General features: G+C 39.3%; 1 protein-coding gene across 1 annotated transcript in view; it reads left to right on the top strand.

The window, feature by feature from the left end:
• The first annotated feature begins 1,545 nt into the window (after positions 1 to 1,545).
• ARMC3 (armadillo repeat containing 3) overlaps positions 1,546 to 16,229 on the top strand; it is an 89,077-nt gene continuing 74,393 nt past the window's right edge. Inside the window, exons 1-2 of the mRNA XM_055428319.2 lie at positions 1,546 to 1,591; positions 14,211 to 14,328. Coding sequence (XP_055284294.2) covers positions 14,259 to 14,328 — 70 coding nt within the window. The 5' untranslated portion in view covers positions 1,546 to 1,591; positions 14,211 to 14,258. The remainder of the gene's footprint in view (positions 1,592 to 14,210; positions 14,329 to 16,229) is intronic.

The raw sequence follows: 16,229 nt of genomic DNA, 5'->3' as shown, positions 1-16,229 counted from the left end.
TAAGATATGAAAAGAAAATTTTAAAATTAATATTGTATTTTATTAATATTAGATTTGAAAATAAAATAATTTTCTCATTTTGCAATAATTTCCAGGTGTACAAACAGATGAGTCATTTCATATGCAAATTTTCAAAACTTTTAATGATGAAAGTTATAGTGGGGGATATGGGTGTATTTTAATGTTTTAACATATTAGATATAGCGTGAGGTAGTGCATCCCATCATAGGCTTCCCCAGGGCCTCAAAGATCTTGAAATTTATGTGACTAGAAGTTAGGGACCTGGAATAGATATCTTTCAGAAGTTATGAATTTCTATGAACATTTGACTTTTAAACATATGTGATCAATTATGTTCAGTGTCTTTTTTTAGTGCTTGGAGTTGCTTTTGTCCCTTGATGTGCCATCTGAACTAACCCTGACATTGTAGATTCTCTCCAAAGGTGTCCTACTTCCCAGAATTTCTCTTGAGACTATAGTAATTTCCTTGAGACTAGATTACAGTGGTTCCCAACCCTTTTGGCACCAGGGATGGGTTTTATGGAAGTCAGGACAGGTCAGGGGGAACGGTTTTGGGATGATTCAAGTGTGTTAACATTTATTGTGTACTTTATTTCTATTATTATTATATCAGCTCCATCTCAGATCATCAGGAATTAGATCCCAGAGGTTGAGGACACCTGGACTAGAATATACCATCTGAAATTGCCCTAATATCAAACATAACCCCACAAACTCTCATTGGAGAAATGGGTTATTTTATCAGTCACCATCAGCATCTTGGAAAGTTTTCTGTACCCAGGTGGAGTTACTCCTCTGTGGTATATCAAGTATGTATACTGTTCCATTAATTTTTTCCTTCACAAGACTGGACATAAAAGAGCAGGTGGGAAAGGGTCTTTGCAAGGGAAAACCCCCATTTCCCTAGAATTCATCTTTTCAGATTCTCAATTACTTTTTTAAATTGAGATATAGAATATATTAGAGAAAACATTTTGTTATCTAGGAAAATGACACAAATGTTCACTTAGACTTAGTAGATCTCAGATACCATTCAGAAAATAATTAGTTACAAACAACAGAGTTAATGATTTTTATGTCAGTTGGTCATTATGTACCAGGCATTGTTCTCGTGCTTGGGATCAGTGCAAGAAAGCAGACAAAAATCCCTTCCTTTGTGACAGAACATCCTTGCAGATCTCAAAATTAATTTGCATTTAATCTCCCAAACCCTACACAAGTGAGCTATAACCATAGTAAATCATTACTTGTTATGTAAGTAAAATTTATGTCATTACTGTATTCTTTCTAAACCGGAAGCCAGGACTAATGCCCAACAATCTTGTCAATAAGTTCCTTTAAAATTGTGAAACTTGAGATGTAGGAAACCTATTTGTATATGTGCAGTCATGTATTGCATAGTCTCTTTTTAGGTAAAATTTAGAAGAAGAAGTACATTTCCTCCTAGGTATGTAGGTAACAGAGATTTGTGCATATACAATGTACAGATGACATTTTAACCATTTGTGGCATTTTTTCCAGAATGGGTAAAAAGGTAAAGAAGGAAGCAGAGCCCCCTCCCAAGGATGTGGTAAGTTTCTGATTTGAATACTAGCAGCATGTTAACTAGTTTTAAAAATAAATTGTTGAAACAGTTTGGCATGTACCAGTATATACATGAGTGCACAGTGGCAGAAGTCCAAAGTCTGACTAATGATAAGATTAGTCAGAGAAATCTAACATTATGTAAACAAACATTTACAACATTGTCATTACATAATTAGCACAATTAGAGAGTGATTATTAGCTTTTCCAGTGTGTGGATGGCATGTTTATAAGCCTAGTTAATGAACAAATAGTTTTGGTTTGTTTTTTCAAATACTTTAAATTTACATTTGCCAGTCGCTCATTGATGTTAATTATCTAAGTGGATTTTTAAAAAATGAATGAAGATAATGCTATAGCTACTAGGTGTGTATGTAAGGTCGTCTTTAGATGAGCATTTGGACATCAGAAGTCCTGTGTTTTCTAATCCTATGGAGAGAAAAGTCTGTGTTCATCACCTTTTTCTCTTTCAAGTGCTTGAATAATGCATTCCTCAAAACACAAACCTTTGTCTCTCCTTTTTAAAAGCAAGGTTCAACAAACTTAATGTCCAATAGGTTGGCAATTGGGATGAGGGGACCTTAGAAGGTGTTCAGTTCAGTTCAGTTCAGTCGCTCAGTCGTGTCTGACTCTGCGACCCCATAGCAGTAGTGATCACAGAAGTAAACAATTAGAAGTGATAAAATTGTTTTAAAATAAAAACTTAAATTATCCCATTTTGATAAAATGATGTCACTTAATGTTTGATAGCATGGGGATGTGATCACAATATTTAAATTAAAACGTTATAATAGGGACTTCCTTTGGTTCAGTGGCTAAGACTCCATGCTCCCAATGCACAGGACCCTGGGTTTCATGCCTGGTTAGGTAACTAGATCCCACATGCTGCAACTGAGAGTCACATGCTGCCTCTAACCACATACCACAGCTGAGACCAGGCACAGTCAAAAAGGAAAAAAGGCTATAATAAAAAAAAAATTAAAGCAGGGTTCTATCATTTCTCTTTAAAGTTTATGAACTACTGACAGATTGTGTTAAAAATGTCCTAGGACAATTTTCAATTTAAAATCTTATTTGGAACAGACATTTGGTGTGGTTTACTTCAAATAAAATGTGAATGGGAAAAAAAGTATGTATAGTCAACAGACTCACAAGATTTACAGCCTGAAGGAACCTGATGTTAATGCAGGAGTCTTCCCGACAACACTGGAGCATTGCAGTTATAAATGTGAGCTCTGTCCCAGGTCTGCCTCTCATAAACTCTGTTATTTTGGTAAAGTTGCTAAAACTGGCCAAGTTATTTCAGTCTTTTTTTTTTTTTAAATCTCTTAAATGAGATTTGTCAGGTCCAAATCATTTTGGTTGCTCTATCAATTACAATGAAATAGAATACATGAAATTCACAGTGCCTGGCACGTAGTAAACAGTCAGTAAACAAGATCTGTTATCCCGAGAACCCCTTAGATTCTCTCTCTCTCTCTCACACACACACACTACTATGTAACTTTTTATGTATGATACCTCAATGTAGCTGGCAACAAAGGGTACAGATAACATATCAGCCCAGGTCTTAGAATAGTTTTGCAGAGATGGTCAGTGTGGTCTCCTGAAAAATTTCATCAGTCTGGCTGCTCTCCTTTGGACATAATGCTCAAATGTTCTAAATTCTCTTGTTTTAATCATTGCATCTAGTTTGCATTACCCCTATTTTTACTGCAAAATAGCATTATTGACATCCTGTTACCAGAAAGTGGAGTCATGAACACAGTACTTGAGGACAAACACTTTCTGATTAAAATTAGAATTAAGGGACTATTAAACAATAAATTGGAAAAGGAAATGGCAACCCACTCCAATGTTCTTGCCTGGAGAATCCCAGGGACAGGGGAGCCTGGTGGGCTGCCGTCTATGGGGTCACACAGAGTCGGACACGACTGAAGCGACTTAGCAGCAGCAGCAGCAGCAGCAAACAATAAATGGCACGCCACTCCAGTACTCTTGCCTGGGAAATCCCATGGACAGAGGAGCCTGGTGGGCTGCAGTCTATGGGGTCGCTAAGAGTCGGATATGACTGAGCGACTTCACTTTCACTTTTCACTTTCATGCATCGGAGAAGGAAATGGCAACCCACTCCGGTGTTCTTGCCTGGAGAATCCCAGGGACGGGGGAGCCTGGTGGGCTGCCGTCTATGGGGTTGCACAGTCAGACACGACTGAAGTGACTTAGCAGCAGCAGCAGCAAGCAATAAACATATTTGTCTAAGACACCTTTCATGACTGTGTAATGTCTTGCTGGTATTGTCCTCTCTGCTCCAGTCCTTGAGGAGCACAGGCAAGGACTGAGAAACAATTCCAGTCCTCAAGTGAACAAAAACCCAGTTCTTGTTTCCCTGGATCACCGTAGCCTTGAGGACTGCTGAAGGTCCTTCCATCCTTCCCCTACTCTGACTTTGTTAATAAAGCTGATAGAGCAGTTCAGTTCAGTTCAGTTCAGTCGCTCAGTCATGTCCGACTCTCCGTGACCCCATGAATCACAGCACGCCAGGCCTCCCTGTCCATCACCAACTCCCGGAGTTCACTCAAACTCATGTCCACAGAGTCGGTGATGCCATCCAGCCATCTCACTCTCTGTCGTCCCCTTCTCCTCCCGCCCCCAACCTTTCCCAGCATCAGAGTCTTTCCCAGTGAGTCAACTTGTCGCATGAGGTGGCCAAAGTATTGGAGTTTCAGCTTTAGCATCAGTCCTTCCAGTGAACACCCAGGACTGATCTCCTTTAGAATGGACTGGTTGGATCTCCTTGCAGTCCAAGGGACTCTCAAGAGTCTTCTCCAGCACCACAGTTCAAAAGCATCAATTGTTCAGCGATCAGCCTTCTTCACAGTCCAACTCTCACATCCATACATGACCACGAGAAAAACCATAGCCTTGACTAGACGGACCTTGGTTGGCAAAGTAATGTCTCTGCCTTTTAATATACTATCTAGGTTGGTCATTAACTTTCCTTCCAAGGAGTAAACGTCTTTTAATTTCACGGCTGCAATCAGCATCTGCAATGCCAAAGAATGCTCAAACTAACGCACAATTGCACTCATCTCACACGCTAGTAAAGTAATGCTTAAAATTCTCCAAGCCAGGCTTCAGCAATATGTGAACCGTGAATTCCCAGATGTTCAAGCAGGTTTTAGAAAAGGCAGAGGCACCAGAGATCAAATTACCAACATCCGCTGGATCATGGAGAAAGCAAGAGAGTTCCAGAAAAACATCTATTTCTGCTTCATTGACTATGCCAAAGCCTTTGACTATGTGGATAGAGCAGTATTACATACCTAATTGCTTTTCTATATTATAAATTCTAAGTTCAGTTCAGTCACTCAGTCGTGTCCAACTCTTTGCAACCCCATGGACTGCAGCACGCCAGGCCTCCCTGTCCATCACCAACTCCCAGAGTTTACTCAAACTCATGTCCATTGAGTCGGTGATGCCATCCAACCATCTTGTCCTCTGTCTTCCCCTTCTCCTCCTGCCTTCAATATTTCCCAGCAACAGGGTCTTTTCAAATGAGTCAGTTCTTTGCATCAGGTGGCCAAAGTATTGGAGTTTCAGCTTCAGCATCAGTCCTTCCAATGAATATTCAGGACTGATTTCCATTAGGATGGACTGGTTGGATCTCCTTGCAGTCCAAGGGACTCTCAAGAGTCCTCCAACACCACAGTTCAAAAGCATCAATTCTTCGGCGCTCAGTTTTCTTTATACTCCAACTCTTACATCCCTACATGACTACTGGAAAAACCATAGCTTTGACTAGATGGACCTTTGTTGGCAAAGTAATGTCTCAGCTTTTTAATAAGATGTCTAGGTTGGTCTTAACTTTTCTTCCAAGGAGCAAGCATCTTTTAATTTCATGACTGTTTCAAAACACTATATAGCACAGTTTTAACTATTTGAACTTGGAATTTGTTCCAAGATATACCTCTTCAAAGTCTGTGAAGGGTTTGTTGTATAAATTATAGATGAAAAATCAGATTTAAAAGAGGGATATATAACTGCTTGAGAAAATAAACTTTTCCCTGTCAAACCATGGCAATTCACTTCTTTTATATCTCCTAAAACACTGTTTCCAAAGATTTTTATTTTTATTAATCCTTCATCTACTGTTTAAGATGGGTAATGGGGATGGAAAAAATGGATGTTCAGTGATAAGGTTAAAACAAAAGTCTCCCTTTGCTTTTGTTAGTAGTTTCATTGTTGAAGCATATACTGATGTGTGCATTTACAGTTTATTGCTTTCCATTTATTCTCCTAAAGGAGAATACTAGCTGAGTAGATGCCTTGATATGGGGAAGATATGGCTTAAATAACGAATACAACTATATTCTGCTTTCACAAATCATTTCTAAGTCTGGCTGAAAGGTTGTTTTTGATGCTTCAATAAAAAGTGGACTTTCTGTGGATTGAGTGCGTGAAAGAATTAGCAGCAGAAATGACCATAGTAGGCAATATTTGGTAGGGCATCAGTAGTCATGAATGGATGTGAGAGTTGGACCATAAAGAAGGCTGAACACTGAAGAATTGATGCTTTCAAATCGTGGTTCTGGAGAAGACTCTTGAGAGTCCCTTGGATAGCAGAGAGATCAAACCAATCAATCCTAAAGGAAATTGACCCTGAATATTCATTAGAAGGACTCATGCTGAAGTTGAAGCTCCAATACTTTGGCTACATGATGAGAAGAATCAACTCATTGGAAAAGACCCCAACACTGGGAAAGATTGAGGGCAAGAGGAGAAGGGGGCGACAGAAGATGAGATAGTTGGATGGTATCACCGACTCAATGGACATGAGTTTGAGTAAACTCCAGGAGATAGTGAAAGACAAGGAAGCCTGGCATGCTGCAGCCCATGGGGTCACAACAAGTCAGATACAACTTAGCGACTGAACAATAACAACAGTGATATTCTGTGACTAAGTTGTACTGTCAAAGTCTGAATCCTTATTTCATCACCCACCAACTGTGATCTGGGGCAAATCTCCCGACCTCTGTATTCCTCAGTGAGGATGTGATGATGTCCACTTCATGGGATACCCACTTCATAACCACTTACAGCAGTGGGGCAAGGTTCGATAAATAAAAGATGCTTAGAACAGTGCCAGGCATTAGATAAGAACTCGATACATGTAATTATTCATGATGTGGCTGAGGGTGCTGTCCATCACCTTACAAAACTGTTGAGGTTTGCTTGAACCTCTCTGAAGAGGCAGCGATGTCAGTTTTGAAAGACCAGATAGCCGATAAAGTTCTCAGACGCCCAGAGCATGGCCATTATAATTTATATGGTCAGGTCTCTTTGAGTTTAAGAGCATGGAAGTTTTATTCTCTTACATTCCAGAGAAAACTGAATCCACAGAGTCTAAACTCATAGACTGTGATCTGGCTCTAGAATATTAGTGGTTAAGTATCCAGTTAAGTAGACATTTATGTTAATGGGTCAGTACCTTCTCTTCTAGGTAAGTGCATGTGGGAACCAAGTATGGTGGGTGTTGAATCAGAGGTACTGGCAAAAGCAGAACCTGCTCTCCTACCTGGGCAACCAAATCCAGTTCCGTGGAAGAAGGGATGTCTCCTGGTGCTTGTTTTTCTGCACCCTTTCCACCAGCCTCAGAATGACTCAGGTTGTAAAGCAAACGAGAGGCTATTTTAGCAGTTTTCATTTTAACCTTTACCCTTTTGCAGATTTTAACTGATGTTTAAAGAGTCAGTACTAAAAGCTTGTGCCAGGGTGGTGCAGTCGGCTTCCTTCTGTTTATCGGTCTCCCTTTTCCTGGGCAATTGGCTCCTCATGATTGGAGACCACTGACTCCGTAAACACATTCCAAAAGAAATCAAAAAAGCCTTTTATTTGCACTTGCTGGCGCCATAAAAATCACTCATCTGTCATGATTTATTTCTTTTCACTGAGTCCAGCTTTATAATTGTATGTTCTTTTAGACATGTGCTGTCTAATCATGGGAGCTAGTAGCCACATATGGTTATTTACATTTAAATAATTGAAATTGTATTAATGAAAATCAACAATATAAAATGAAAAATTCAGTACCTCAGTCGCATTAGTTTAAGTGCTCAAGAGTCATATAGACAACACAGGATCAGGATCTTTTCATCACTGCTCTTCTGTTGGGCAGTCTTATCCTAAATGGTCTTGTTTCCTTAACAGAGATAGAAAAGCATCTCTACCAGTCCATGGCTTCTCTAATTGACTGGACTTAAAATTCAAAGCTTAGCCAAAACGGTTCCCCTTTCTCTCATCCTCTTTGTAAATAATTTTGGTTCATCATTTATTCCGTACAGAGCGCGAAATTATGATTTCACAACCAGCTTGTTGGTGACTCGCTATGAGTTCCTCACGGGAAAGCAGATGGAATCTGTAATTACAGCACAGGATTATTTATTTAGTCATGTGGCATTCTGTTACAGCTATCATCTTATTCTCGGCGCCTTTTCTAATAAAAGATTACTATAGCGCTGCAGGCTCTGTAGGAGAAATGCATGTCATGCCAAGTTTCTCTGCTCTCGGCCAAACATTGATATTTCTTCTTTGACAGCTCTTACGATGGTAATTCTCACAGTCTCAAACTTCCTTTTAAGCTTCTTGTACCCCCATCACCTTTTTCTTAAGGATAACCAGAAGATATGACAAAATACTAAAGTGTTTTCTGAACCACGGAAGGAGAATTAAAAGATGTTTAAAGGTATTTCCACATACCCTGCTCCTTTGAGAACTATAGTCATTCCTTGGAGATCATGACAGATCCATACTTCAGCATAGTCTGTTCATTCACATGCTTGCAAAATTAAATTCAAAAATATTGAAATATCTGAAGTCTCTGAAGTGGAAGTTCGAAAATGTAAGGGAAGGTAACCATCCAGAATGCTAGGGGCACTGTCTTAGGTGAAAGGTGATCTGAGGTTGTGATTCTCAAGGGTTCAGTGCAGGGTCGGGGCCTCACAAGGATAGAATGGTGACTATGGACTCTCTCCCTTCAGAAAGCACACCAAAAGTTCTGCCCACAATTTCCAAGAGACAAGCTGTCCCTGGAGCCCACTAATGGCTTCATGAACCTCAGATCTGAAATCTTCTTTTCTGGCATCAATAGACAGTACAACACTCAAGGAAGGCACTTCAAGGCCACAAGCATAAAAAAAGTTTCCAGAGGTACTTTAATACATTCCTTTATAGGCATTTACAGAGTATTTATATATCCAGGGTACTGTTCTAGGTAATAGGGATAGAGAAATAATATAACCCTTTGCTTGAAGTCATTCATTTATCAGACAAATATTGAGTACTTACCATACACAAGTCAAGTATTCCTCTACATCCTAGGCATATAGATCAGGCCTCAGGGCAACTTATTAATATGCTCAAATGGGGAAACAGTCAATTAACAAAAAATGTTAAAATTCCAGGATAAAATCAATGAAATTTTACCTGAGTTTTGAAAAAAAAAATAACTCCAGAGAGAATGAAGGGATGGAGCCAAAGCAAAACCAACACCCAGTTGTGGATGTGACTGGTGATAGAAGCAAGGTCCGATGCTGTAAAGAGCAATATTGCATAGGAACCTGGAATGTTAGGTGCATGAATCAAGGCAAATTGGAGGTGGTCAAACAGGAGATGGCAAGAGTGAATATCGACATTTTAGGAATCAGCAAACTAAAATGGACTGGAATGGGTGAATTTAACTCAGATGGCCATTATATCTATGACTATGGGCAACAATCCTATAGAAGAAATGGAGTAGCCATCGTAGTCAACAAAAGAGTCTGAAATGCAGTACTTGGATGCAATCTCAGAAATGACAAAATGATCTCTGTTCATTTCCAAGGCAAACTATTCAATATCACAGTAATCCAAGTCTATGCCCCAACCCATTATGCTGAAGAAGTTGAAATTGAATGGTTCTATGAGAGTTGGACTGTGAAGAAAGCTGATCGCCAAAGAATTGATGCTTTTGAACTGTGGTGCTGGAGAAGACTCTTGAGAGTCCCTTGGACTGCAAGGAGATCCAACCAGTTCATTCTAAAGGAGATCAATTCTGGGTGTTCATTGGAAGGACTGATGCTAAAGCTGAAACTCCACTTTGGCCACCTCAGGCGACGAGTTGACTCACTGGAAAAGAGTCTGATGCTAGGAGGGATTGGGGGCAGGAGGAGAAGGGGACGACAGAGAATGAGATGGCTGGATGGCATCACCGACTCGATGGACATGAGTTTGAGTGAACTCCGGGAGTTGGTGATGGATAGGGAGGCCTGGCGTGCTGTGATTCATGGGGTGGCAAAGAGTCGGACACGACGGAGCGATTGAACTGAACTGAAAATCACTGCAGACGGTGACTGCAGCCCCATGAAATTAAAAGACGCTTGCTCCTTGGAAGAAAAGTTATGACCAACCTAGAAAGCATATTTAAAAGCAGAGACATTACTTTACCAACAAAGGTCCGTCTAGTCAAAGCTATGGTTTTTTCAGTATTTATGTATGGATTGGGAGTTGGACTATAAGGAAAGCTGAGCACCGAAGGATTGATGCTTTTGAACTGTGGTGTTGGAGAAGACTGTTGAGAGTCCCTTGGACTGGCAAGGCAATTCAACCAGTCCATCCTAAAGGAAATCAATCCTGAATATTCATTGGAAGGACTGATGCTGAAGCTGAAACTCCAATACTTTGGCCACCTGATGTGAAGAACTGACTCATTTGAAAAGACCCTGATGTTGGGAAAAATTGAAGGCAGGAGGAGAAGGGGATGACAGAGGACAAGATGGTTGGATGGTATTACTGACTCAATGGACATGAGTTTGAGTAAACTCTGGGAGTTGGCAATGGACAGGGAGGCCAGGCGTGCCGCAGTCCATGGGGTCGCCAAGGGTCAGACACGACTGAGTGACTGAACTGAACTGAAATTTCTTGAGTCACAAGCCTTTCCTCTGAACTGTGCTGAATATTCCCATTAGAGTGTTGAGGGTGGGGGTGGGGAGGGAGATCTAGGTCATTTGCTGAGGCCTTATATACCCTTATTTTTCAATAATATTTCTGCTTCCTATTACATATTTTCTACTTAGTCAAGCTCCTGTTTTATCTACCGTAAATGCAACATTCATTTCCATTTTAAACCTTCCTGGTGTTTCCCCCACAGAATATCTTTTCTCCTTATCTTAGCCTACCCTGTTGTACCCATTCTTCAAATCACTTGTAAAATTCTACCATCTCTACAGATCTTTCTCCATCTACTCCAATTCAAATGAATTCTCTCTTCCCCAAAGCAACATTTATTGTCTTTCCATGTTTTTGAACTTCATATAATCCTAGAATTATATATTTGGAAGAGCTCTGAGAGATATAATCCAACTCCCAAATTTTCAGATTAAAAAAAGATGTGGTTAGGGATTTCCTTGGAGGTCTAGTGGCTAGGAGTTCATGCTCCCAATTCAAGGGGCCTGAGTTTGATCCCACATGCCACAACCAAAATATCCCTCATGCCCCAACTAAGATCAAGGATCCCTCATGCTGCAACTAAGATCTGGTGCAGCCAAATAAATATGAAAAAAAAAAAAATGTTAGTGAGCAAGTGATGACCCCAAGTGCTCTGAAATTCTGGGGTTACCCTTCAATACCTAACTAAGATAATTCTCAAGCCTCAATCTCCAGGTACTTTTAGACCTTAAAATTTCTGTGAATTTCCAGGCCCTTATATTCATGGTCAGTGCTACAGACAGCATGTTAGCCATGGCTCTAGGCTCTCCTGGAGGAAATTTTTTCTCTACGGTTCATGTCACTGGAATCCATAAGGACCTGTAAGCCTGATGCACGTAGCAGACATTTACTGAAGATCTGTCTTCCAGAAAGAGTCTAAGAGGCTTGAGACTTTGATAACTCTTTCAGCTCTAGTACAGAGTTAGACATGTGCAAACAACAGCTTCAGCTTCAATTTGTTTTATTATTTAGAGGATTTATAACTTTTTATTAGGGATAATTAATTATTCTAAGTGAGTATTGTGTAATATATAATTTGAAAAGACTGCATGATCTTTACAGTGTTATACTGTCATCTCACTTGATAGAAGACCCTAATTAAAATAAACCAAAACCGTAATGCATTTTCTATTTGGCTTTCCTAATTTCCTGGTGTTTGATTTCTGCATTTTAACTTAAATTTCACATTTAAGTTAAATGTGTAACAGCTTCAATTCATATGTTAGATAATGTTGCCCTAAAATCCAACAGCTATTTTCCCTCCAAGAGGTATTTGTATCCTAGCCACGTCCTTTCAGGTCATTGCTTACTGCCATCTTCTCTGTCTTCTCTACTCTTCTAACCTCACACAATTATGTCTGCTTATTTAGAGTAATCTCTCTCTCCATCTTCTACTCAAAACCGAACATCAACTTTTGTTACATCCCAAAATACATTAATGCTCAAAATCCTCCAAGCCAGACTTCAACAACACGTGAACTGTGAAATTCCAGATATTCAAGCTGGTTTCAGAAAAGGCAGAGGAACCGGAGATCAAATTGCCAGCATCTGCTGGATCATCGAAAAAACAAGAGAGTTCCAGAAAAACATCTATTTCTGCTTTATTGACTATGCCAAAACCTTTGATTGTGTGGATTACAACAAACTCTGGAAAATTCTGAAAGAAATGGATACCAGACCACCTGATCTGCCTCTTGAGAAATCTGTATGCAGGTGAAGAAGCAACAGTTAGAACTGAACATGGAACAACAGACTGGTTCCAAATAGGGAAAGGAGTACGTCAAGGCTATATATTGTCACCCTGCTTACTTAACTTATATGCAGAGTACATCATGAGAAATGCTGGGCTGGATGAGACACAAGCTGGGATCAAGATTGCTGGGAGAAATATCAATAACCTCAATGACACCACCCTCATGGCAGAAAGTGAAGAACTAAAGAGCCTCTTGATGAAAATGAAAGAGGAGAGTGAAAAAGTTGGCTTAAAACTCAACATTCAGAAAACAAAGATCATGGCATCTGGTCCCATCACTTCGTGGTGATAGATGGGGAAACAGTGGCAGACTTTTTTTTGGCGGGGTGGGGGGGGGTGCTCAAAAATCACTCCAGATGGTGAATGCAGCCATGAAATTAAAAGACGCTTACTCCTTGGCAGGAAAGTTATGACTAACCTAGACAGCATATTAAAAAGCAGAGATACTACTTTGCCAACAAAGGTCCGTCTAGTCAAGACTATGGTTTTTCCAGTAGTCATGTATGGATGTGAGAGTTGGACTCTAAAGAAAGCTGAGTGCCAAAGAATTGATGCTTTTGAAGTGTGGTGTTGGAGAAGACTTTTGAGAGTCCCGTGGACTGCAAGGAGATCCAACCAGTCCATCCTAAAGGAAATCGGTCCTGAATGTTCATTGGAAGGTCTGATGTTGAAACTGAAACTCCAGTACTTTGGTCACCTGATGCAAAGAACTGACTTACTGGAAAAGACCCTGATGTTGGGAAAGATTAAAGGCAGGAGGAGAAGGGGACGACAGAGGATGTAATGGTTGGATGGCATCACCAACTTGATGGACATGAATTTGGGTAAATTCCAGGAGTTGGTGATGGACAGGGAGCCCTGGCGTGCTGTAGTCCATGGGGTCGCAAACAGTCAGACACGACTGAGTGACTGAACTGAACTGAAAACACATTAAGGTGTCCATTTAGAAAGGGTCAACACAAAGAAGCAGCTAAAGCTTTAAAATACAATTTTTAAAAATTTAACATAAACAGAACTTCCTCCTCCATGGTCTCTGGAAATGGAAGAAAACAGTGTAATAATTTGTTTTCTCCTTGACCAAAGAAAATCCATAGGGGTCATGAGTTTGTTAATGTGCATTTCAGCTAAATGTGAATTCTCAGGATCTCACAGCAGGATACAGGACTTCTTACAGTCCTATACTTTTTATTTATACTATATTACCTTTCCTTGCTCCAGATTTTATCCAGTTTTACCTTTGGTGATCTGCTGCTTTCTTTAAATTTTTAGTTGTTTCACATAAATGTAGTTCCTGCTTTTTAAGAAATGGTGTAGTGGTTAGAAAGTAGGTACTGAGCCTGCCAGAGTATCTAATAGAGTAGGTTATCAAGGATTCTTGTGTATTGATGAAGAATTATACTAAGATGTGTTATTTAATGAGCATCTATTATGTGCCAGACAACTTGCTAAATGCTTTACATAGATGATCTCTAATCTGCTCCTTAATCCTTCACAATAGGTATTATTATACCCATTATTCAGAGAAGGAAACTGAAATTATAACAGCTTAGGTAACTTTTTTGATTCCCCATGGTTAAAATGACAGACTACACCTCCAGGTTCCAAAATACTTTGCTTTTTCCTCCATACTCCAGAAATTTCAAAGCCAGCAATGTTGACAACTCTCCATCAGTGACATTTTTTAAATAAAAATTTTGCAGTGCACTTTGTGGGCAGTGACCACATCCTTTTTGTAAGATTATGTTTTCCTTAAGTTTCAAGACACCATTCATGTTTTATGTGCTTTTTAAAACTTACATGTGGCTATATTTCTCTCTCTGCCTTTCAGTTTGATCCATTAACAGTTGAAAGCAAAAAAGTCGCAACTGTGGTACTAATGCTTAATTCTCCCGAAGAAGAAATTTTGGCTAAAGCATGTGAAGCCATTTATAGATTTGCTTTAAAAGGTTTGGATTTTTTCAATGTATCTTTCTATTTCATTAGTTTCTTAAAATATTTACTACATAATGGGCACTTTTCTCCCTAGTCTTTAACTTACTTCTTGTCTCATGAATTCTTTCAGACAACCAGAATATCATTTAATTCATCACCTGAAAATAATGTATCTCCCTATGTTCCTACCCTAATCTTAAAGAGTAATTTAGTCAGGGTAGAACAGTCATTTCGAAGGCTTTATTGCAGTTTAAAAAATTGTAAATGTCACAGGAGCTAAAAGAGCCCCTAAGGATCAAAGCTGGAACAATTGTGTGGCTCAGTGGTAAAGAATCCACCTGCCAATGCAGGAGATGCAGGCTCAATCCCTGGGTAAGGAAGATACCCTGGAGAAGGAAATGGCAACCCCCTCCAGTATTCTTGCTTGGGAAATCCTACAGATAGCAGAGCCTGGTGGGCTACAGTTCATGGATTTGCAAAGAGTTGGACATAACTGAGCACACATGCACACATGCAATACTAGATTTATAGCCCAAAGAAGAAAAATAAATATTATACAGATTAAAAAATGATTGAATAAGTAAATAAACGGAACAGAAAGACACATCTCCAATGCAGAAGAATCCCAATTTATGCAGATACTCTGCCCTCGAGGAGGTGGGACACAACTTCCCACTCATTAGGGGCGGTGCATGGACATCTTTTCAAAGAGGACACAATGGACACATGGGGAAAGTGTGTAGTGGAGAAACCTGACAAACCCTGCCTCTGCCAGGTGATCATAATCCACAACAGGGATAACATGTGCCCTTGACATAATGAAAATAGTACTTCACTTCTGTTATTTGCCCCCAACCTAGAGACTCAGTCTAAATATGATTTTTTAAATCAAACTCCAATTCAGGGACATTCTCCAATTATCAAAAACAAGGAAAGTCTCAGGATTTCCCTGGTGGTCCAGTTGCTAAGACTTTGTGCTCCCAATGCAGGGGATCTGGGTTTGATCCCTGGTTAGGGAACTAGATCCCATATGCTACAACTAAGAGTTTGAATGCTGCATCTAAAAGATCTGTATGCCGCAACTAGGACCTGGCACATCCAAATAAATAAGTAAATTTTTTAATTAAAAGAAGTCAGTGGAACAACATCTTTAAAGTACCAGAAAAAATTAGAACTTTCAACCTAGATTTCTACACCCTGAAAAAATATCTTTCAAAATCATAAGTGAAATAAAGACTTTTTCAAACATTCAAAAACCGAAATAGCTCTTTGCAAGGAGACCCACACTACTAAATATATTAAGTAGGTCCTTCAGGCAGGAGGAAAATGATACAAGATGGAAATATGGAAGAAGAATAAAGATAGAACACTAGAAATGGTAACATATAAGGTTTTTTGCTTATTATTTGAATCACTTAAAAAACAAATTATTTTAAACAAAAATAATAATCATATATTGTACAGTCTGAAACATGTGTAAAAGTAAGATATAGGACAACAGAACCAAGGTAGAAAGTTAAAAAAACAGAGGAAGTATACTATGTAAGTGTACTGCGTGTGAAGTAATCTATACTACCACTTGAAAGAAGACTGTGCTAGGATATATACTACAGACCCTAATGCAACCATGAAAATAACCAAACAATGATATCAAATAAGCCAACAGAGGAATGAAATGGAATCATAAAAATTTCCATTCATGCGAAGGAGGCAGAAATGAAGAAAAGAAAAACAACAATGAAACACATACGAGATAAGTAACAAGATGGTATATTTAAACCAAACCGTATCAATAATCAAATTAAATGTAAATGGTCTGTATACGTTAACAGGGACAGGGTGTTTTATTGGATATAAGCAAGACTAAACTACATTCTGCCTTCAAAAAATGCACTGAGAATATAATGAAACATAT

Source organism: Moschus berezovskii, chromosome 15, assembly GCF_049115385.1.
Source record: "Moschus berezovskii isolate FMDL1 chromosome 15, NW_MosBer_1.0, whole genome shotgun sequence".
NCBI classification, from domain to species: Eukaryota; Metazoa; Chordata; class Mammalia; order Artiodactyla; family Moschidae; genus Moschus; species Moschus berezovskii.
The sequence above is the reverse complement of the archived record's forward strand: the minus strand, read 5'-3'. Positions and strand labels throughout refer to the sequence as shown.